The sequence below is a fragment of the Bufo bufo genome, chromosome 8 (assembly GCF_905171765.1).
Source record: "Bufo bufo chromosome 8, aBufBuf1.1, whole genome shotgun sequence".
NCBI lineage: Eukaryota > Metazoa > Chordata > Amphibia > Anura > Bufonidae > Bufo > Bufo bufo.
In genome coordinates this window covers 21,279,983-21,303,698 of record NC_053396.1, presented here as the reverse complement: position 1 = coordinate 21,303,698, position 23,716 = coordinate 21,279,983, and the positions used below count along the sequence as shown (strand labels likewise).

General features: G+C 45.0%; 2 protein-coding genes across 4 annotated transcripts in view; one reads left to right on the top strand and one right to left on the bottom strand.

The window, feature by feature from the left end:
- The window catches only part of KDM5C (lysine demethylase 5C), a 38,117-nt gene extending 25,454 nt beyond the window's left edge, over positions 1-12,663 (top strand). For all 3 annotated transcript variants that reach the window (XM_040442079.1, XM_040442078.1, XM_040442077.1), the window contains 6 exons: positions 4,592-4,732; positions 4,807-5,328; positions 9,762-9,816; positions 9,904-10,106; positions 11,200-11,418; positions 11,760-12,663. In XM_040442079.1, the coding sequence (XP_040298013.1) occupies positions 4,592-4,732; positions 4,807-5,328; positions 9,762-9,816; positions 9,904-10,106; positions 11,200-11,418; positions 11,760-11,771 (1,152 nt within the window). In that variant the 3' untranslated portion in view covers positions 11,772-12,663. The remainder of the gene's footprint in view (positions 1-4,591; positions 4,733-4,806; positions 5,329-9,761; positions 9,817-9,903; positions 10,107-11,199; positions 11,419-11,759) is intronic.
- Positions 12,664-20,670: 8,007 nt separating this feature from the next.
- The window catches only part of LOC120978001 (semaphorin-3F-like), a 91,415-nt gene continuing 88,369 nt past the window's right edge, over positions 20,671-23,716 (bottom strand). The window contains exon 18 of the mRNA XM_040406219.1: positions 20,671-22,565. Within this exon, the coding sequence (XP_040262153.1) occupies positions 22,320-22,565 (246 nt within the window). The 3' untranslated portion in view covers positions 20,671-22,319. The remainder of the gene's footprint in view (positions 22,566-23,716) is intronic.

The following is a 23,716-nucleotide window of genomic DNA, read 5'->3' as shown; positions in this document are numbered from 1 at the left end:
TGCTCGCTGGTGGAGGAGACCGCTGCTATTACATGCAGTGATCTCCCCCTCAATATAAAGAAAAGCGATTTTTGTTAATGCCACGTCTCGTCCCTGTACTTATCATTGTTTGCCGGCAGCAGAGAGCCTATTACATGGCACAATCTGCCACTGGCAAACCAGGATTTTTAAACGTGCTAAAAGATCCCGATAAACGAGGCGGCAGTATTAGCACTGCCAGATGATAGCTAACGAGTTACTGTAACATGAATTCAAAAGATTTCAGGATGAATAAACTTGCGCAGTCTAAGTGAATAAATATATTTACTGAGATTAAATATACGATAACCCAAACAAATCACATACAGATAAATAAAAAGTAAACATCACTAGTCTAAATATGGGGTAGCGATCCGGTCAGCCATGCTATAACACATGGCTGTCTCTTTTGAATTCGTGTTAGTTACTACGAACGCTCGTTAGCGATCATCTTAGTGATTATCTGTTGGTGCAATAGGGCCTATTTTTTTTGCCATCTAGAAAGCTATAGAATAGTAAATATAGATTAACCACCTCCGGACCGCTGTACGCACAGACGCGTCCTGGAGGTGGTTGATTCATTCCTCCTGGACGCGCCGGCGCGTCCTCTCGCGAGACGCGAGATTTCCTGTGAACGCGCGCACACAGGCGCGCGCGCTCACAGGCGCGGAAGGTAAGAGAGTTGATCTCCAGCCTGCCAGCGGCGATCGTTCGCTGGCAGGCTGGAGATGTGTTTTTTTTAACCCCTAACAGGTATATTAGATGCTGTTTTGATAACAGCGTCTAATATACCTGCTACCTGGTCCTCTGGTGGTCCCCTTTGTTTGGATCGACCACCAGAGGACACAGGTAGCTCAGTAAAGTAGCACCAAGCACCACTACACTACACTACACCCCCCCCCCCGTCACTTATTAACCCCTTATTAGCCCCTGATCACCCCATATAGACTCCCTGATCACCCCCCTGTCATTGATCACCCCCCTGTCATTGATCACCCCCCTGTCATTGATCACCCCCCTGTAAAGCTCCATTCAGACGTCCGCATGATTTTTACGGATCCACTGATAGATGGATCGGATCCGCAAAACGCATCCGGACGTCTGAATGAAGCCTTACAGGGGCATGATCAATGACTGTGGTTATCACCCCATATAGACTCCCTGATCACCCCCCTGTCATTGATTACACCCCTGTCATTGATCAACCCCCTGTAAAGCTCCATTCAGATGTCCGCATGATTTTTACGGATGCACTGATAGATGGATCGGATCCGCAAAACGCATCCGGACGTCTGAATGAAGCCTTACAGGGGCGTGATCAATGACTGTGGTAATCACCCCATATAGACTCCCTGATCACCCCCCTGTCATTGATTACCCCCCTGTAAAGCTCCATTCAGACGTCCGCATGATTTTTACGGATGCACTGATAGATGGATCGGATCCGCAAAACGCATCCGGACGTCTGAATGAAGCCTTACACGGGCGTGATCAATGACTGTGGTTATCACCCCATATAGACTCCCTCATCACCCCCCTGTCATTGATCACCCCCCCCCTGTCATTGATCACCCCTCTGTAAGGCTCCATTCAGACATTTTTTTGGCCCAAGTTAGCGGAATTATTATTTTTTTTTCTTACAAAGTCTCATATTCCACTAACTTGTGTCAAAAAATAAAATCTCACATGAACTCACCATACCCCTCACGGAATCCAAATGCGTAAATTTTTTTAGACATTTATATTCCAGACTTCTTCTCACGCTTTAGGGCCCCTAGAATGCCAGGGCAGTATAAATACCCCACATGTGACCCCATTTCGGAAAGAAGACACCCCCAGGTATTCCGTGAGGGGCATATTGAGTCCATGAAAGATTGAAATTTTTGTCCCAAGTTAGCGGAACGGGAGACTTTGTGAGAAAAAAATTAAAAATATCAATTTCCGCTAACTTGTGCCAAAAAAAAAAATTTCTATGAACTCGCCATGCCCCTCATTGAATACCTTGGGGTGTCTTCTTTCCAAAATGGGGTCACATGTGGGGTATTTATACTGCCCTGGCATTCTAGGGGCCCCAAAGCGTGAGAAGAAGTCTGGTATCCAAATGTCTAAAAATGCCCTCCTAAAAGGAATTTGGGCACCTTTGCGCATCTAGGCTGCAAAAAAGTGTCACACATCTGGTATCGCCGTACTCAGGAGAAGTTGGGGAATGTGTTTTGGGGTGTCATTTTACATATACCCATGCTGGGTGAGAGAAATATCTTGGTCAAATGCCAACTTTGTATAAAAAAATGGGGAAAAGTTGTCTTTTGTCAAGATATTTCTCTCACCCAGCAAGGGTATATGTAAAATGACACCCCAAAACACATTCCCCAACTTCTCCTGAATACGGCGATACCACATGTGTGACACTTTTTTGCAGCCTAGGTGGGCAAAGGGGCCCATATTCCAAAGAGCACCTTTAGGATTTCACAGGTCATTTACCTACTTACCACACATTAGGGCCCCTGGAAAATGCCAGGGCAGTATAACTACCCCACAAGTGACCCCATTTTGGAAAGAAGACACCCCAAGGTATTCCGTGAGGGGCATGGCGAGTTCCTAGAATTTTTTATTTTTTGTCACAAGTTAGTGGAAAATGCTGTTTTTTTTTTTTTTTTTTTTTTTCATACAAAGTCTCATATTCCACTAACTTGTGACAAAAAATAAAAACTTCCATGAACTCACTATGCCCATCAGCGAATACCTTGGGGTCTCTTCTTTCCAAAATGGGGTCACTTGTGGGGTAGTTATACTGCCCTGGCATTCTAGGGGCCCAAATGTGTGGTAAGGAGTTTGAAATCAAATTCTGTAAAAAATGACCTGTGAAATCCGAAAGGTGCTCTTTGGAATATGGGCCCCTTTGCCCACCTAGGCTGCAAAAAAGGGTCACACATCTGGTATCTCCGTACTCAGGAGAAGTTGGGGAATGTGTTTTGGGGTGTCATTTTACATATACCCATGCTGGGTGAGAGAAATATCTTGGCAAAAGACAACTTTTCCCATTTTTTTATACAAAGTTGGCATTTGACCAAGATATTTCTCTCACCCAGCATGGGTATATATAAAATGACACCCCAAAACACATTCCCCACCTTCTCCTGAGTACGGAGATACCAGATGTGTGACACTTTTTTGCAGCCTAGGTGGGCAAAGGGGCCCATATTCCAAAGAGCACCTTTCGGATTTCACAGGTCATTTTTTACAGAATTTGATTTCAAACTCCTTACCACACATTTAGGCCCCTAGAATGCCAGGGCAGTATAACCACCCCACAAGTGACCCTTATTTTGGAAAGAAGAGACCCCAAGGTATTTCGTGATGGGCATAGTGAGTTCATAGAAGTTTTTATTTTTTGTCACAAGTTAGTGGAATATGAGACTTTGTAAGAAAAGAAAAAAAAAAAATCATAATTTTCCACTAACTTGTGACAAAAAATAAAAAGTTCTATGAACTCACTATGCCCATCAGCGAATACCTTAGGGTGTGTACTTTCCGAAATGGGGTCATTTGTGGGGTTTTTGTACTGTCTGGCCATTGTAGAACCTCAGGAAACATGACAGGTGCTCAGAAAGTCAGAGCTGCTTCAAAAAGCGGAAATTCACATTTTTGTACCATAGTTTGTAAACGCTATAACTTTTACCCAAACCATTTTTTTTTTTTACCCAAACATTTTTTTTTTATCAAAGACATGTAGGACAATAAATTTAGAGCAAAATTTATATATGGATCTTGTTTTTTTTTGCAAAATTTTACAACTGAAAGTGAAAAATGTCATTTTTTTGCAAAAAAATCGTTAAATTTCGATTAATAACAAAAAAAGTAAAAATGTCAGCAGCAATGAAATACCACCAAATGAAAGCTCTATTAGTGAGAAGAAAAGGAGGTAAAATTCATTTGGGTGGTAAGTTGCATGACCGAGCAATAAACCGTGAAAGTAGTGTAGGTCAGAAGTGTAAAAAGTGGCCTGGTCTTTCAGGGTGTTTAAGCACTGGGGGCTGAGGTGGTTAAATAATGGAAAAATTTGTAATTTTTATAACTATTCCTTTAGTGCACAATGCCCTATTCTTTCTCTATTTTGGCCGCTGCCTTGGTCGGATGGCCATCTGGTGACTCTTCTTTTTGAGTTTCCTCAGTCTTTCCGCGTGTTGTTAATCTAGTTAATTGCCATCTATAGTACCAGTTCTTTGTATGTGGATCTTGATTTTTGTGGTTATTTGAATCGGTAGAATTATTATTTTTTTTCACAAGCCTGGACAGGCAGGAAATGTTCCCAGTAACTCCATATTAGTCATGTAAAATATTAACACTTAAAGAGTTCAATTAGTTAGAAATAGACCCATGCAAGATACTCGCTGGGGGTTGGATGGTTGCCTTGGCGTTGCTCCACGTCTTCGATCGGGTGGGAGAGTATACCTCAACAAATCCTGCAGGAATTAACCCCATCCTTTCTGTGGAAGTGGCTGTTCATTTGCCATCTATGGTCCCCTTCTGGTGTTCCTCTGTAGGAAGGTAATTGATGTTCTCATTATTGCAGGTTCTGTGCCCAAGTGCAGAGGTTTCTTCAGGTACTGGCAAGAGATTCCAATGGAGGAAAGAGAAGGAACATGGCTTGTATCGATCCGATATTGAGAGCCTGGGGCTGTCGGCACAAGATCTGCGAGATCCTGGATGCATTGTAAGTGATGAGGATCCTACTACTTGCATTTGGCATATTGAAGTGTTTGTATTGACTCGTGTCCATCCATGCAGGTCCTGGCCTTTAAAGAAGGGGAACAGAAAGAAAAAGCTGGCATTCTGAGACTACGGACTATGAATTCCTCGCTGGAGAGGGGTTGTGTTTGTGTGTGTGGAGAACCTGCAGGGGAGCTTATGCTGCGTTGCGATCTTTGCCAGGACATGTTTCATGGGCTGTGTGTCCCTGGGCCCAGACTCTCTTCACATCGTGGGGCGCACTCCTCTCCATCTCTTGCTTGGTGGGAATGGGACAGTCGGTTTTTGTGCCCCCTCTGTGTGCGCTCACGGCGGCCTCGGCTTCAGACTATTCTTTCTTTGTTGGTTGCTCTTCAGAAATTGTCAGTGCGCTTACCAGAGGGAGAAGCGCTGCAGTGTTTAACAGAAAGAGCAATGAGCTGGCAGGATCGAGCTCGCAGGGTGCTGGCAACACCAGAAATAGCTAATGCCGCCACAACCCTGGCAGAGAAAAGAAAGCGAATACAAAATCATAAGGACCCACAGGCGCTGAGGGAGACGACCTGCAATGAGCAAAACCCTGTAAGTGGCTTTGTGGGAGTGATTACACTGTATCACAGGGGGTTGAAGATGGGGATATGCTAAATAGTTTTTACTCTTTTCTTGAATCCCCATCTGATTGAACATATCTGGTCACAGCACACATGGCTTGAAGATGAAGTCTATTTACACAGCAGATTAGATGCAGAAATTTGGATCTGTGCCATTTAATACATCCGGATGCTTTGGTTTTGGCTGGATCCGGTTGTATTAAATCAAAACTTAACAAACCAGATCCTGTATGCAAATTATTGTAAGTCACTGGGCGCCGGATCCGTTTCGTTTTGCTAACAAAAAAAAAAAAAAAAAAACTGATTCAACACTATTGACTTGCATTGATTTTTCATGCCAGATATGGTTTGTTCTGTTTCACAAACCAGACACAAAACCGCAGCTTGCAGCAGTTTTGAGTCCAGCCACAAAACTGAATACTTGTGCACCCTGATCAGTTTTGCCCCCATTGACAATGAATAGGGACAAAACTGAACCGTTTCTGCCGGATCTCAAAACCGGAATTGAAATCGCAGATGTGAAAGTAGTATATTAGGCGCTGTGCTGAATCTTCTTAGAGGCCAGTCCTGTATGAAGACTTATGGGCAATGCTCCATGGGAAACAAATGTGCAATAAGGTGTCCTTCAAGAAAGAAAACCATCCCTCCTAGCGCCGCCTTTTGGACGTGGCTCCGCAGGTGTCTGAATATGACTTTGCACTTCCTTAAGCAAACTTTATATTGAAATCCTTTAAAAATGTGAAGAAGAAATTTTAAACCGTTTCTTATGTAACTAGGTTTCAAGTGCTTGTAAGGCCTTATAAGCCGACTGCGCTGAAGGTTCAACTTCAGTGGGTTAAATTACCAGTTGAATGTCCATCACCTAACTTGAATAATAATAATGGTTAGGATGTGGATGAAAATGTTGATCTGGACCATGCTCCTGTAACTGAATCAATGAACCCTGGGCAGGAGTGTTTGTCATGGGGATCCCTGATTTGTAGCACTTTAGGCTCTGTCACCTATGTCAGATGATCCGGCATGGTTTCTGAAGGTGCAACTGATCCCATACTTTTCTATAGGATTGTTCATATTCAGTAGGCGTATCGCTTGTGATTGCGGCTGTCAAATAGCTCCGGCTGCATGCCTCATTTCTGTCCGGCGCCATCAGCCTATAGATGACAGACCTGTGCAGTCCGACACAACTGATGGGAAAGGTTAAACTGTATGTTATTCATTTAAACCTAGTTACTGACTGACGGCAGACTTTTAGGCCCGTTTCACACTGCCAGTTTTAGAACTTGCAGGCTGCTCTGGCAGTATACAGCCTGCCGAATCTCTCTGTATTCCAGCATCTCCGTCTGGTCCCATTCACTATAATTGGGACTGGCGGAGATCTGGTGGCAACCCACTGCATAGGACCGTGCATGTGACTCCTGAGTGTAGAAAAACCAGACGTTTAAGGCTCCATTCACACGTTCGCAAATGGGTCCGCATTCGTTCCGCAATTTTGCGAAACAGGTGCGGACCCATTCATTTTCTATGGGGACTGAATGGATGCGGACAGCACACAGTGTGCTGTCAGCATCCGCATTTGCGGAGCGCGGCCCCGATCTTCAGGTCCGCAGCTCCGCAAAAGATAGAATATGTCCTATTCTTGCCTAGAATAGGCATTTCTATAGGGGTGCAGGGCGGGTGTGTTGCGGATCCGCAACACACCACAGACGTGTGAATGGAGCCTAAATATATAAATTGCAAGTTTTACAGAATCTTTCCCCACAAATCTAGATCTCAATCTGCTCATCTCCTTCTGCTCTATAGCATGCTGCCCGCAGATTGCACTGCATTTTCACAGTGATGGGTCCCCTTTAAAACTCTTCCTTTACTATGTAACTCGCATTTCTGTGTGGTCTTTAGCAGGGTTTAAAGGGGTTCGCCAGTTTCCCATGGTATTTCTTCAAATGCCATAAACGGTTATGTATGTATGCATATATGTCTGTATACAATTCCCCCAGCTGCCCTGGTACCACTGGAGGAAACCTGCTCACTTGTCCTCCTCTGCCTCCATGGACTGGTTCGATGGTGCTTCCTCTGGCTATTCCTGGCTACCTGTAATTCTGTGCAGGCACAGCAAATCCACATCTGTGGTGCATGCGCAGATAGTAGGGTTTCTGCTGCCTGTACCTGCGTGTACGCTGGACGAGTCTACTTGCCATTTGCACAGAATTCCAGGTACTGAGGGACAGTCCCATCTTGCCAGTCCATGGATGCAGAGGATGACAGGTGAGTGAGTTTATTCCACTGACACTGGAATAAAACGGCTGGAAGACAGTATACAGACGTATGCTTGTATGGCGTCTGGAGAAATTCTGTGGGGTCTTGACCAACCCCCTTAAGCAGTGCTGTCATGGCATACGTGCGGCCCTGTCAGAGGGCGATCGCTCAGTCCTTTATTACTAACAGCTCAGAATAAACTTCTTTAGAAGTATATAGTTTGTAATAAATACAAGAGCGATCCCAACATATGCATCATGAACTCTGTGATACCGCTACAGACCAGTATTGTCGGTGGAGTATTGCCCTAATACAGGGATGCCCAACCTGTGGCCCACCAGCTGTTGCAAAACTACAACTCCCAGCATGCCCGGACATCCTACAACTATCAGAGAATGTAGTTTTGCAACAGCTGGACAGCGGCAGGTTGAGACTCCCTGCCCTAATATACCTGAGGATGGGATGCTTTTTTTTCCTTTAATGCAGAGCACTACCTTGGCTTCCCCCATTCTACGATTTGCACATCCGTTACCTCCTGCCACCATGGTGGGGCTGAATTGCATACAGCTGTATATGGATTATTCCAGTAAAGGTTGCTAGCCTGTTAAATCCCCAGCTGCTACCTGACGTTCTTTGGTTGCTGTCCCTGCAGCGTGTTCACGACACTCGCATCCTCAGCAGTGGAGATGGCATGTGCGGCACATCACTGCTACAGGAAAAGGGAACTAACGCATCAGAGCTAGAACAGCCGGGGATTTAAAGGGTCACCGTTTTCAAAAAACATTTGATATGTTATGCAGACTTATCAAAAGTTTTGATTTGTGGGGGTCTGAGTGCTGAGACCCCTCCGATCGCTAGAACAAGGAAAGAAACGCTCACATCACTCTCTCGTCCATAGACTTTTTATTGAGATTGTGATATTTCAGCGCTTCTCTCCTCATTGTAGCGATTTGTGGTGGTCTCAGCCCTCAGACCCCCACCGATCAAAACTTTTCATATGTCTCTGACCGATCAAAGGTTTTCTGAAAACTGTGACCCTTTGAGACGTGAGAAGCCTTTTAGGTGCAGTTTTTTGAAGCTTTGGTATTGTGCTGCTTTCTAGTTGCTAATAGTTAAGATATGCCTGTGAATTTTAGATTTTGCTTTAACGGGTGTCTGTCAGCAGTTTTCTCCATACAAAACTGCTGACAGCACTAGGCCAGAGCCTGGGGAGAGCACAACAGACATAATGTTTGTCTTTTCTTTTTCTTTGGGGGAAGCGGGGGGGGGGGACTTTTATTACTAGGAATAGTTAGAACATGAAGTTTGATTCTGCTGCGTCATGCTCTAACAAGTGCCCTGGAGGCGTCGTCATGTAACAGTGAAGCTCCGCCTCCAGGACACTTTCCAGAGCAGCTTCTGGCAAAATAAAAGTTCATATTCAGACTACTCCTGATAATAAAAGCTCCACCAAAGTATCTCCTGCTCGCCACAGTTGGAGCAGCTTTACGTTGACAGGCTCCCTTTAATGTACTGTAAGGAGTCTTTACACTTCTGGTTTTCTGCTAAGGATTTGAAGGAGGCCTTGACATTTAGTGTAAGTGGGTTCTCTCCAGGTCAGCAGACTGTTTATACTAAATGTCCAGAAAACACAATTAGCAATATCTGGCCAGCACCAAATCCGTGGTGGGACGCTGCGACAGGAAGTAACTGAAGAAAGACATCCCAGCAGTCATATCTTACGTTTTGGTTATGCTTTTAATTAATTCCACATGTTGCATAACGTATACAAAGAAGCGTTTCGGCTATTGTCTTTGTCAACAGGTCTTGTTAACAAAGGCTCAATAGCCGAAACGCGTCCTTGTATACGCTATGCAACATGTGGAATTAATTAAAAGTATAACCGAAAAGTAAGATACGACTGCCGGGATTTCTTTCTTTAGAAAACACAATTGTCCTTACCTGGCCTTACGCAAGAGATGGCCGTCAACAGCTCCTGTCTCTCTTCTCATCTGAACATGCATGTTTATTAGAATGGGAGAGTGGAATAGGCCGGTGCAGACCTCTTACCGTGCCCTTGTGAGGACAGGCTAAAGACGTATATAATATATAATCTATCACAAGTGTTCATTACTAAACTGCGTCTCCCTTGCTTTACCGGTTTCGGAACAGGTTCCCCATGAGAATGGAGATGGTCATTCAGAAAATGGCACTTGTGCTATGCCAGGTAATGTAAGCACCTATATCATCTCTGCTAATCCAGTGGCCATGTTGGATGCGTCCTAATTCCATTGTACATGCCTCCTCTTTCCAGACTTGGATGCGGTGGCAGCTCTGCTCCCTCGTATCGACAGGAAGCCAGTACTGGATATCTCTATTGCGTCTCGAGCTCTGCTGGATGACCTCATGTTGGAAGGGGACCTACTTGAAGTGACACTTGAGGAAGAACTTACTATTTCTAGGCTACTACAGGCGTCCCAGACACCGCCAGTGGAGAAGCTACGGACTCTGCTAGAGGTAACGCAAGTTCGTGAAACAGAATTATTAATCGCTTATTTTACAGGAAAATTTTATAAATAAAGTGTAGGTCTGCTCTTGGAGAGGCCGCTGGCAAAGTGGTCAACTTCTGCATGATGACCATACCTTATGATGTGGATGTCGTAACCCTTCACACTGCATGATGGGGGTGGTGATCAATTGTTAAAGGGTTTCCTGTGTGTTTTAATAGGTTAGACCCCGGCCAATCCGATATTGATGACCTGACACCGCTGTCGGTCAGCTGTTTGCGCCACAGCTTTCTCCCAGCTCGCCAAGCACAGCGCTGTACATTGTATAGTGCCCGTGCTTGGTGTCGCAGTCCAGGCCAATTCACTTAAATGGGACTGAGCTGCACATTGGCCATGTGACCAATGAACGTGACGTCACTGGTCTAGGAAGTATTAGGCCTTGTTCACATTTCCGTGTCAGTTTCATGTCCGTGAAAAAATCTGTCCATGTAACATCCATGAAGTTGTTGGTGAATCGTCCGTGTTTTTTTTTTTTGTTTTTTTTCAAACTCCGTGTCTTCTGTATTCCACGGCCGCTGCTTAGCTGACAATTACTTTCCACCTCCTATCTGTGGTCAGTGAGAAACTTTTTTTTTCACTGATCTATAGACTTCAGTGGACGTGTTTTGGTATGCGTCATGGACCAGTAGCGCGTTTCTCAGTGATTTTTAAAAAAAATTGTAATTTTTTTTTTATTTTATTTTTTTTTATATTCCCCACCACTGACCCATGGTCAGTAAAAAACTATTAATGTGTGAACAGACAAATTGATACAAGTGCTGTCCATGGAAAATGCAGACTGCACACGAAAAATAGAAATGTGAACAAGGCCTTTAACACCCAGACAGCCCTTTTAATTGCTCCTGCTGAGTCCCTGCTCTCAACCACCTCTTAGAGGTGCCGTGATACGTGTACATGCAAGAAACCCATAAATGGGGGCTACGAGTACACGGTGTATGATCTCCTCCATTGTGTGTGGAGTTTCAGCTTGATGTATTTGAGTTGTGCAGCAAAGGATTTCATTCTCAGAAACTGGATTTAAAAATCTGCCTGTCCTCTAACAGATAGAACGGTGTGAACGAAGAACCAATCGACTGAAGGGAAAAGACCAAGAAAAGAAGAAAAAGAGGAGGAGCGAGAGGGCAGACGGTGGTTTCCTGCCCCCAACACTCCAGAAAGAGGAGCTGGGACCAAAGAGAAGCCGCAGTGACCGATCTCAGGACGTGATGGCAGAGAAGGAGAGTCCAAGGAAAAATGGTGCTGAAAGCAATCAGAATGGAGAGGTGAGAAATGGGGCTCGTTGTTACAATCGCCCATTGTCCATGAGCCCCAAGGAGCCAGACGTGACGGCTGTTTGTAACTAGAAGCAGACAATCCCCTGATTATGTAGTGTGGTTCTCGTAGATCCTTAATGGAGGTGACGCTTTTGGGCTAGGTCCTGATAGTTTGCTACAGTGTGTCAGTCTGGAGTCCAGGCTGTTTGCTCAGAGAATAGTCTGATTTGGGTACATTGGAAGCAAGTGCTCAGATGTGAGAAGTAGAAGGTCTGTACTACTTTACTGGATGGATAGAAGAATGTTCACTGACAGCTTTGACACTAAATCCGTTTTTTCTTTCTTGCTAGCAGCGCTTGTGACATTCATCATGAAGAGGACCGGACACGATATGGATCGGGACAGTAACACTCCCCAGCAGTCTTGAGTCTTACCTCGCTGATGAATGGTTAGAGGTGGCCGTAGGGGTGACGAGACCTAGAAACCCCTCTACCTCTTACACAGCAATCCTCTGTTCTACACTCGCTCGTCCCCTGGAAAAGGAGGGGAGTACTTCTTTCTGGGGACACTTAGTGGAAGCTGGTGCTACTTCTTCATGACAGATGATAAACCTCTGCATAAAAGACTCTCTTCCTCTTTTTGCTGACGTCAAGCAATTAACTCCATTTGGAGACAAGATGCAAATTCTGGCAAGTTTTTTTCCCCCACAGATCCTGCAGGGTGAGGTCCCGCCTAAGGCAAGCATGTGCAATCCGGCCTCCGAGACACGAAATCACACACTTGACCAGTACCGGCATCCGGCTCTGCATGGGGCGAGGGACTGTCAGTAAGGAAGCTATAACAGTGGTTGGTTTTTGGGGACACACCTTTTTATTTATTCCCTTCTCCTTGTGGTTTATAGTTTCACTAACTGCCCGGCTTCCCTCCTGTCTCGCCCAGTAGTTCAGGATCTAAGGGGGCGCTCTGCACTTCCCATCCCTGTAAAATGACTTCACTTTCTTGAGAACACTTTGTTTTGTTTTTTAAAAAAAAAAGGAATTTTTTTTTTTTTTTAGAAAGATGTAAAATGAAAAAAAAAAATAATAATAATCCCTGAAGGCTCTTCTGGAGAGTTTTTTTCTTTTCTGACGTGTAGAAATAACGGTAGGGGTTTTTGGATGCTGTCTTTCAGTTTGCTTTGCCAGGCAGACTCCCAAGCTGTGCTATACCTCAGTATTGCAGATGTTTATTTTACATAAATTATGTTTCACAAGATTGCAGGCCTCCTGGGACTTTGGTTTGTGCTGGTGAGGTGTCCCTGCCCCCCCCCCCCCCCCCCCCCCCCTTCCTTACCCAGAATGATTTAACTTATTACCATTGTTTGACTGGAAGTATTGCTTTGTTAATTAGGGTCTGGTAACTGGTAATAACAATCCTTAATAGGTGATGCTTTGAATATCTCACTATTTTCAATAATTCATAAAGTACTGTCAAAATCACTCTGGCTTCTTGAATGGTCAGTTGTCCTAAAAAAAAAAAAAATGCCCTGCACAGGGATTGTCAAAACTTATCTACCTGCATCCACCACTAGAGGGAGCTAACCGCATACTGTTTATTGAAAATAAAACCGTGTGCCGTAGGTTCCCTTTAGTGCAGAGATCAGCAACCTCTGTTGTCAAACTACAACTCCCAGCATGCTGCATTAACTTTTATGGTTATTGTGAGGTGGGGAGTTGTAGTTTCACAACAGCTGGAATGTCGGAGGTTGCTAGTGCCTGTTATGTGGAGCTCTGTATTGGAAAAATGGAGCTTTGATCGCTAGAAGGATATCTTAAAAGGTGGATATTTGCTTTTAAAGGGAACCTGTCATCAACTTTATGCTACCCACACTAGCGGCAGAATAAAGTAGAGACAGGTGAGTTGATTTCAGCGGTTCTGTCATTTATAAGTTAAAAGTAAGTGGTTGCCGAGAACCAACATCACAATCATTGCAGACTGGGCCTGTAGAAGAGTCCCGGCCACCTGAGAAGAGTCCTGGTTATCCATGAATTCCTGCTGATGACTGACCGGCTTCTACCTAGTTGTCTCCCTTTCTCTCTAGGAGAGAACTGCTAATCATCAGCAGACGGGTGAGAGAGCAGGAGATTATGAATAACCAGGACTCTTCTCAGGTAGATGTGACTCTTTTCAAGGCCTGGGCTGCAATGATTATGATGCGGGTTCTCAGCAACCACTTACTATTAGCTCATGAGTGACACACCGCTGACATCAGCATTTCTGTCACTACTTACTGAGGGCAGCATAATGTTGATGACAGGTTCCCTTTAAGGGGTGATCATTCACAGGTTGGCCCTTAGATTGAAGCTGATACAATATGTCACCCTGATGTACGGAGAATTTCCATATAAATTGTGAATAGGTGGGAGTTCCAGAGTGAATGTAAATGCAATTGACCTGGGTAGGTGTAAATTGTGATTATAAATCATGGTGGGCAGAATGTGGGCAACTCAAGTCAGTTCTGCACCATTAGACTGTATTCAGATATGGCTGATTACTAGCCTTGTGACCGTGTATCTGGCCGTATAATGGTGGAAAGGATTATTCTTCAAGGGGATTTTAAATCTTCACTTTGTATTTATTGAGGAACAGCTAGAGAGAAGAAACCGGGAGGCCTCTCGTAGTGGACTTTATAGTGGCACTGCACATTCATGAAACACTTCATATGTTATAAGGCCATATCAAAAGTTTAGATAGGGGTCTGAGTGCAGAGACCCCCTCTCATATTTATAACGAGGGGAGAGAAGCACTCTCATCATGTTCTCTTCCTTCACTGCAGACAGGAAGCCAGACTAACTCAATAGAAAGTCTATGGGCCCGTCTTGTAATGAGCAAGCGCTTCTCTTCCCTTTATTCTAGAGATCATGGGGGAGGAGGGGGCCTCAGCGCTCTGACCCTATCCAAACTTTTAATACGGTACGTTATAGGGACATGTCAAAAGTTTAATTCAAGTATAGTGGCACTTTCAGACCGTACATTGGTCTATAAGGCTGGGTTTACATCACGTTTCCCCCCCATCCTTTAACGTATAAACAGATGCCACACAGTGGCATCCATTCACCATAGAGTTTAATTGTAAAAATTAAAAAAAATAATGCAGCACACCACATTCATGTATCTTGCAGAGTACCCTGTGCCTTGCCAATTAATACTTGATGCCACCACCTTGATTGCTCTTTGCCGCTTGGACGTGGGCATTATGCTGTACTGCTCTTTCTGTCAAAACGGTTACCGGAATGGAACCTACTAAAAAAAACTTTTTTTTTTTTTTCAATTGGTCTTTATTAAAAACGTTCAGCCATTTCTGAGTTAAAAGGGTTGAAAAAAAAATCAGTATGTTTTCAGGCTGTCAGTCTGTTTTCTATGAATCCTGTCATGTGACTGCTCTTGTGTAGCTCTTTTCTCAAAGAAAAATCGCAGATAGTGTCGTGAACTTGTGTTTTCAAGTTTGGCGTACAAGGTTCAGCTTCGGGTAATCTAAGAAATGAATGCCGTTATAGATTCCGCTACCACGGACCATAAGTTATGGTCCGTGGTAGGGATCGACCGATTATCGGTTTGGCCGATATTGAGGATTTTGAACGTTATTGGTATCGGCATCTATTTTGCCGATATACCGATAACGTATTGGGAACACAGAACGCGCTGCTCTCAGCGCGTTCTGTGTTCCCTCCGCAGCACAGGGGAGAAGGAAGCAGTGTCTCCTCCCCCTGTGATGCTGCTGCCGCCAATGACAGAAGAGAAGACAAGAGGAGCTGTGGCCGCTGTGCCACCAATGAAGATGAGCCATTCATTCATATACAGGAGGCGGGAGCTGGCTGCAGAATCACATAGCCGGCTCCCGACCTCTATGAGCGATAGCTGCGATCCGCGGTAGTTAACTCCTCAGGTGCCGCGGATCGCAGCTAGCGCTCATAGAGGTCGGGAGCCGGCTATGTGATTCTGCAGCCAGCTCCCGCCTCTTGTATATGAATGATTGAGAGACTTATCTTCATTGGTGGCGCAGTGCACCCCCCCGCCCCCCCCCCCCCCCCCCCCCCCCCAGTATTAATCATTGGTGGCGCAGTGCGCCCCCCACCCCAATCCTGGCCAATAGTAAAAACATTGGTGGCGCAGTGCCCCCCCCCCACCCAGTATTACTCATTGGTGGCAGTGGCCACAGGATCCCCTCTCCCCCGATCGGAGCCCCAGCAGTGTAAGCCTGGGGCTCCGATCGGTTACCATGGCAGCCAGGACGCTTTTGAAGCCCTGGCTGCCATAGTCAGCTCCATGCTGCTGTGTGCACAAAGCACAGAGCAGCAGGGACAGTGTGAGATCCTATTCACCCTGATAGAGATCTATCAGAGGGACTAGAACCCTTGTCCTATTCACCAAGGGGGCTAAAAGTTAGTTAAAAAAAACACAAAAATATTAAGTATAAATGAAAAAGATTTATAAAAAAATACACATTAACAATAAACAAAATACACAAAACAAAATACACATTAACAATAAAAATATTAATTTTCAGCAGATTTGTGTAGGAATTTTTTTTTTCTCAAAAATATCTGATATTCCTAGAATATCGGTATAAATTATCGGCTATCGGCCTGAAAGTTCACAAATTATCGGTATCGGCCCTAAAAAATCTATATCGGTCGATCCCTAGTCCGTAGTAGCGGAATCCATAACTGTATTTTAGGATAACCTGAACCTTGCACGCCAAACTTGAAACATAAGTTCGCTCATCCGTACTCGCAGCTTAAAAAACATACTGCATTTTAACCCTTGTATCTCAGAAATGGCTTAATATTTTTAATAAAACTAATTGCACAAATTATTTTTAGCCCAAAATGAATAAAACTAAAAATGACACCCCCCCCCACCAAAGGTGTATATAGCCTTCAAGTGCTTTCTTCAATCTGCCTGCTGTTTCCAGAATTGCCACTGGAGGGAGGTAGTGTGACGCTGTACCATGGATTGAGTAGATCTACATTGGGTTATTGAATGCGCTTGCTTATTGTTCACTCGTCAGTGTAGCTAGCAGCCACTGAGGGGCACGTAACGGAGTAAGAGTAAGCTGCAATGTTTCTAGGCTGTCATTTTTAATCGGCTAGACAGGACCCCGCCATTTCACTGCACAGAATCTTCCCTTGTCTGTCACTGAGCTCATTGAGGGGAGATCGAACCAAACTAGTGAAAAGGTAAAGTGGAGTAGATTCCCATAGAAACTGGATTGCACTTAATTTTTGCTTTCTCTGAAAAATAAGTGAATATAAAATCGGGACAGTTCAGCCTTTCCTGTGTCAGCTTCTACTCCCAAGAAAAATGTAAGACGCTTACAGAAAAAGACCAATTCACAGAAGTAGCAGGAGATAAATGACCTTTATTGTTCGGCTGGTAGATTGGTTGCAGTCACATCAATGATATATACATTGGGGTAAGTATATCGCCAGTACGTCTGTTATACAATAGGTGACGGCTTTGATGCCCCGCAGCTAGTAACTGATACAGCAGGGTCTGATGTCTGGCATGAAGTTTCACTGACAGATGGTGTCTGAATGCCAGATGAATGTTTCAGCACCAGCCATGATACATCTGGCAGTGCCCGATCTGGCTTCCAGTTTGGACATCTCTCTTACAGATACTTGATTGCTAAATATGTTTATTTAGATGTTTAACCGCTTCACGACTCAAGCACGCGGAGCTTTAAAGTGAACCCCACCACGACGTTGCATTTTGTTTCTCTGTGATATGTGGGGATCGCATGAGGAGCCATTCAGTTCCTAATACCCAGTTACAGGAATTGCAGGAAAATAAAACTCCCTGGTCCTGATCTCCAGGCACCATTTACAGCAGCAATGTGCAGATGCTCTAAGTGCAACCATGGATTACATGTCATGGCTGCTGTGTACTGTATTAGCAGTGTTTCTATGCTGGGGGGGGGGGGATTGAGCAAAGTTTGCTAAAAATTCTATTTGCCTGCTTTTGCAAATGAAAAATTAGTCACAAAGTGCATTTCTTTGTAAGTAGCAGGTGCAATGACAGGGAACAGCGATTGCGCCGCCCCTGTCATTGAACCCGTCAAATGCCATGATCATCGCTGATCGTGGCATCTGAGAATAAAAATGAGGGCTTTCAGGTGTCATCCATTTGAGCACAAAGAGGCCATCTTCTAGGACTCCCATCTAATGGGGGAATCATGAGGGAATCGGCTACATGCGCATGTCTGTTAAAGGCAACAGTAATACTAGAAAATCCCTTTAATATTTTGGATCTTTTACAGCTGATTCTACTTAGAAATACAATGATGGCTGCTGGCAGGTAGTAATGTTACATATTCTGGGTGGTAATAGGCCATGCAATAGCTGCGATCCATATGCAGTCTCATTACATATGATGTATATACTGTATTAGTAGACATCTTCTAGCTAGAATTGTGGCTTTTGCTCACCCTGCTGCCCTCGTATCGAGCGTGGAGGTGTCCCCAGACATCAGTACATTTGTAAAGCTGAGCCAGCACTAGCCTCTCTGCGACACTTAGAATGGGGCATGTGCTTTAGTCTTCTAATCAGGTTTATAATTATGCTCTGATAAATTTCTTAATACATCTTTACAGGGGTCAAAACTCCAAATCCCCTGCTTTAGACGTAGATTTAAAGGGATTGTCTGAGTATTTAATACTCATGACTTATACTGACGATCCATCCTCAGGACATGATAGGTGGGGGTCTGACACCCAGCAGCCACTGCTGTTGGAAGAGGCTGTGGCCTCCTCCTAGCTAACCAACCACATTATGTAATCTGAGTGCTTGGTCTTGCAGCGCAGCCTCATTCACTTGAATAGGACTGCGCTGCGCCTAGATCATGTGACCAATAAACGTGACGTCGCTGTCCTAGGAAGAAGCCAGTCTCTTCAAACAGCTGATCGGCAGGGTGCTGGTCGACAGACCCCAGTCGTTTAGATACCGTGAGCTATCCTGCGGATCATCAGTTTTAAGCACTCGGACAACCCCTTTAAAGCGAATCTGATACTTGATGCCGTCATCTCCAACAGCAGCATGAATTAGTGATAGGCACACGAAAGCTGGGTTTACACGGGGAGATGCAGCGGCCGATTGTCAGGAAGGAAGCGTTCCTTCCCGACAGTCGGCGTCTCGTTCAGTGAAGGAGACTGTGTATTTACATGCAGCGATCTCCTTCACTGTATGAGCACGGGGGATGGCTATAGCGATCCCTCATCCTCATACAGAATCATGGCTTCTGAGCAGCAGATCGCTGTTTAGACAGCACAATCTGCTGCCCAGAAGCCATGATTGGTGGTGCCAGCATGAGCAACAGGATCACCTGGTGAACTAGCGTTTAGCTCGTTCTTCGGGTGATCAGCGGCACATTCAGACGGGCAGGTTGTCAGGAACGGCCGTTTGCGTCAACGATCGTGCATGATAATCTGCCCAATAATTGGTGCGTCTAAATGCACCTTTTAAAGGGGTTTTCTCATCACAGACAATGGAGGCATGTCGCTAGTCTATGCCCCTATTGTCTGATAGGTGTAGGTCCCACCTCTGGGATCCGCACCTACACTGAGAACGGAGTGGGGAAAGGTGATGGAGGGCGCACTGTGCATGCGCAGCCACCCTCCATTCATTTCTATGGGGCCACCAAAAATAGCTGAGCACTGGCTTGGCTATTAACATCGGCCCCATAGAAATGAATGGGAGCGGTGGCCGCGCAAGCGCAGTGTGCTCCCATTCACTTGTATAGGGAGAGCGCTTGGCCGTGCCTGGACCCCAGGAAACCTAGGGGTCCTCCAGCCACCACTCTCCCCACTCTGTTCTCGGTGTAAGAGCGGGTCCCAGAGCTCCTTTAAGTCAAACTAGAAGTTCAGCAACACTAAAGCACATTTACATTAGTTGCAGTGTGTGAGAGCCTGGCTTATTCATGAGCTGTTCCTCCTTCCACCCACTGACTGACAGCTTTCTCCCTGTTACTGTGAATGGGCCTAGCTAACAAAGCACTGCAGCTCAGCAAAACTAAAGCACATTTACAACTTAGTGTGCGTTTCACGTCAGGCTGCTTTTAGAGAGGACAGTGTGAGGTGGGTAACAGATTAGCTTTCATACATAACATGCATTCAGTCCCTTAGAATTTGAATGAAGCAGGAGTCTGAGTACTTGACCAGGGGTGGACTGGTCATAGACCCCCACTGCGACACTTCCTGGTAGGATGATGCCCAGGGGGCCGCCCTAGTACTGTACCAGGTACATAACCATCTAGTGTTCTCATCATTAATTACTTATGCACGTGGCTGCAGGTCCCCTTCTAAATTCAACTATTTTGCTGTCCTCAGGATGGTGATACAGTTGCAGCAGGGGTGGCAGTATTTTATTCTGCACTGTGGTTATTTGTTTCTGCTGGGGTGTTATTTTGTGCTGCACCATGGTATTACTGGTCCTGCCTACTTGTTTTGCCCTTGCCTTAGTCTGGCCCTGGTACTTGACCACCACTCCATTCCAACTGGGGACATAGGCCCCTATCCTTGTGATTTGTGGGTGGTCCCAGCAGTCAGCCTCTTATTCCCTATTCAGCAGAGAGGGGATAAGTTTTAGTTCTAGGAAAACCCCATTAAAGGGGTTCTCCGGGAATTAAGAAAATGAAAATACTTAAATATTACTTTATTATAAATATATTCCCAAATACCTTTCCTTAGTTAGAATGCTCCCCAGACAAAACGAGCAAATCATTAGGAGAAATAAAATGGACACCATCCTATTAGTACACACAAAATCCGTCCTAATCACACAGCAGGACAAGTTACTTCACAACACTGAGCTAAAGAGCTGCCTCGTCCTCCTCTCTGTTTGTCAGGGATTATGATTTGATTTCAGACCGGCTCGTGGACAGGCACAGGTAAGGGCTTATCTGTGCATCACCGGACTTGTGAGTCAAGATGGCAGCCCGCATGTGTTCAGGCGAACACTCTGAACTGACCATCACTGATCCTGAATACAGATGTTAAGATCTTCAGCTGAATCTCTGTAGGAATGGAGCTCATGAGGAAACATGAAGTACAGAGGGGAGGTGTGGGTAATGAGCAGCAGGTCTTGTATGCAGTCTCCATTACCACAGTCTGTCTGTCTGTCCTCTCTGTACTTCATGTCTCCTCATGATCTCTATTCCTACAGAGATTCATTTTATCCACTGTATTCAGGATCATAATCCCTGACGAGCAGACAGGAGGATGAAGCAGCTCTTTAGCTCAGTGCTGTGAAGTAACTTGTCCTGCTGTGTGATTAGGACAGGTTTTGTGTGCACTAATAGGACGGCAGCCATTTTATTTTTTCTAATGATTGCTCCCCAGACAAAATAAACCATTATATCTAATAAAAGGTATTTCGGAATATTTTTATGATAAAGTAATATTTTAGTATTTTCATTTTCTTAATTCTTGGGAGAACCCCATTTAAATCTGTCAGGGTAGTGAATATGGATTTCCAACTCCAATAAAGATTTTAAGAAAGTACCACAGGCTTTTGTACTTGCAAATGACAGAACCATAGGGCATCATATAACAGTATCTCCTAGAAGTCTCTGTACACAGCACAGTTTTTCTGTTGGATATTGCTTGACAGAAAATAAAATTCTGGATGAAATAGGATCCATATAAACCCCACAAAGGGCAGAATCCTAAGTGTTGGGCTATGTTCACATCTCCGTTGTGATGGATCAATCATGCAATGGAGTCTAGCGTTGTGCAGCAATATTTTTATATTGAAAAGAAAAAAAACGTTACTGATGGAAAACCAAACCCAGATGTGAACACCGGCCTTGGCTAATTTTTCGTGCTTCTTGTGAAGAGGTGGGGGTATGGTAACCACAGACCTCAGGGCTGCTCTTCCTCCAGATATTTAGAATAATGGGTTTTTCTATGTAACAGATCTGCTTCTAATGAACTGTCTCGGATCACATATGCCTAATAGCTCAGAGACTGAAGGGGGACCTGGACTTTGGCAAAACATTTGGTATGTTATAGTGACCTATCAATGATTTTGATTGGTGGATGTCTAAGGTGCTGAGACCCCCCACCGATCAGTAGAACAGGGAGAAAGAAGCGCTCGCACACGGCGCGGTCTCTCCTCACTGCAGGATTTGGAGCCTGTCTTCAGGAGTGTGAGCGCTCCTTTCTCCTCGCTATAGTGATTGCTGGGGATCTCAGCCCTTGGACCCCAGCGATCCTTTGATATGTCATTATCACATATCTAAAGTTTTGCTAAAGTCCAGTGACACATTTTTTTGCTTTAAAATCAAAACTGTACAGCAAAGATATTAGCACAAAATATATAAATACGTGAGCAGAAACACAAATGGGGATCTCGTAGGGACCTTCACTGATAATACAATAAGGAACAGATACAAAATCGATTTAATTTCTTGCTTCAGCTTGTGAATCTGATCTTGCTACTTACAGAGGGGCCGGCGCTGGGGCCTGGCCTCTGTCCAGTTCAATGTGCTGCTCGCCGTGCAACCTAAGAGTCTCTTGTGCAGGAAATGAGATACATGAGGGGGAAAAGAAAACCTAGTGACTTAGGCTGAGGATGGGACACAACGTGGCAGCTGCCCACAGGTTAAAAGAAGAAATCTGGCATCCAGTGTTTGTGATAAATACGTCACGCTCTCACTACATCCGCACTCACACGTCTCTATACAAAGTATCGCTCTGGAATGTCTTACTACGACTAACACCTTTCCCCCCTACACAAACCAATACTCGTCCATTCCCTCGTCAGCAGGGAAGGTGCTACCCCCCACACTCTCCCGGTTCTTGGAGCCTTTTGTGTTAAAAGTGGGTTCTGGGGCTGCAGTCGGCCAGCTCGCTCTGCGGACTTTTAACCGCTTCAGTTCCTTCTCGCTTGTGCTCTTGATTTCTGCCTGCTGCGGCTGGGTGGGCATTGTGCTGGTAGTGGGAGCATCGTAGGGGCAGCTGTCAGTTTTTCCAGCATTTCACGGGGTAAAACGCTTAGTCTTATTTTGCCACGTGCGCGCCGGAAACCGTTTTCTGTACCCAGGCAAGTGTAGAGGCCTGCGTCGTTTCTCTGGACGGAGCGTAGTATGGCGCCTCCTTCCAAAGGGTGAAGACGTACCTGGTGAGTGGTAAACACAGGATTATGTGACTGTAATTACGCTCTAAAGGCGCATTGACACATGCTGAGCAGTAGAAGATGGTAGTCAATGAAGTGTCTGGTCCCAACAGCCAGCTGCTCGTTAGTGGAGGTAAAGTGCTGCATTTACAGGTAGCGATCACCTCCACAGTATGAGTAGTCCCTTTTGTCATCCCTCATACAGCTGTATTAATGCTGGGCAGCAGATCACCGTTTAGACAGCACAATCTGATGCCCAGAAACGATAATTTAGGTGCCTACATGAACGACAGGATCACCCAATGAACGTAGTCCACCCATTCCAGTTATTACTTTAGTTGCCCTCCTCTATGTACACTAGATATAGCCATCAATACAGTGCTAAATCACTGCTTCTGTCAAGAGTTAATACTAAAACTGGCTTCCTGTGGCCACCAGTAGGGGGAGCTAATAATGAAACTCATAAAAAGTTGTGAAAATGTCTAATGAACTGAGCTCCCCCTAGAGGTGGCTGTATGAATAGGCCATGGATTTATGTCAAGAAGCAGAAGGCATTCAGGGCAGCCAACCTGGGCCACATACCACTGTTAAGTACGCCACTAAGACTGAGCGATTTCACAGCGCCTCCTCCTCTGCACGACAGCTGTAGCATCCAACTAGGAGACAACTACAGAGGCTGTAAAGTAGAAAGCCCTTCACAGTGAAGATCCACCTCCTGGACATTTGCAAGAGGAGAATCTGGCAGAATAGACCTTTGTATTCTCACTACTCCTGATCAGTATGTTTATCATGCTCTCCCTAGCCCCTACCTAGTGCCGTCAGCAGTTTACCATGGTCAAAACTGCTGGCGGAACCCCTTTAATGCCTTCATGTCCTAACAGCACATCATGTTGGGGGCGTGGGCACCTGAGCAGTGCTCTCACCATGCCCAGCGGGTGCAAAATGTAATGCTGCAAGATGAATCTGTGAGGTGTAGATGTTCTACTCATAACCTCCTTAATAGTGGTTGCTGAACATCAGCCAGGCCAAAAAAATGTGTACATAGGAAATTGTGCAGTAGCCTAATACAATTTCCTCTGTGGAGATAAGCTAATGCTTAGTGTGCAAAATATACACGGAAAACCGCATGTTAACATAATGCCACGTGTACTGAT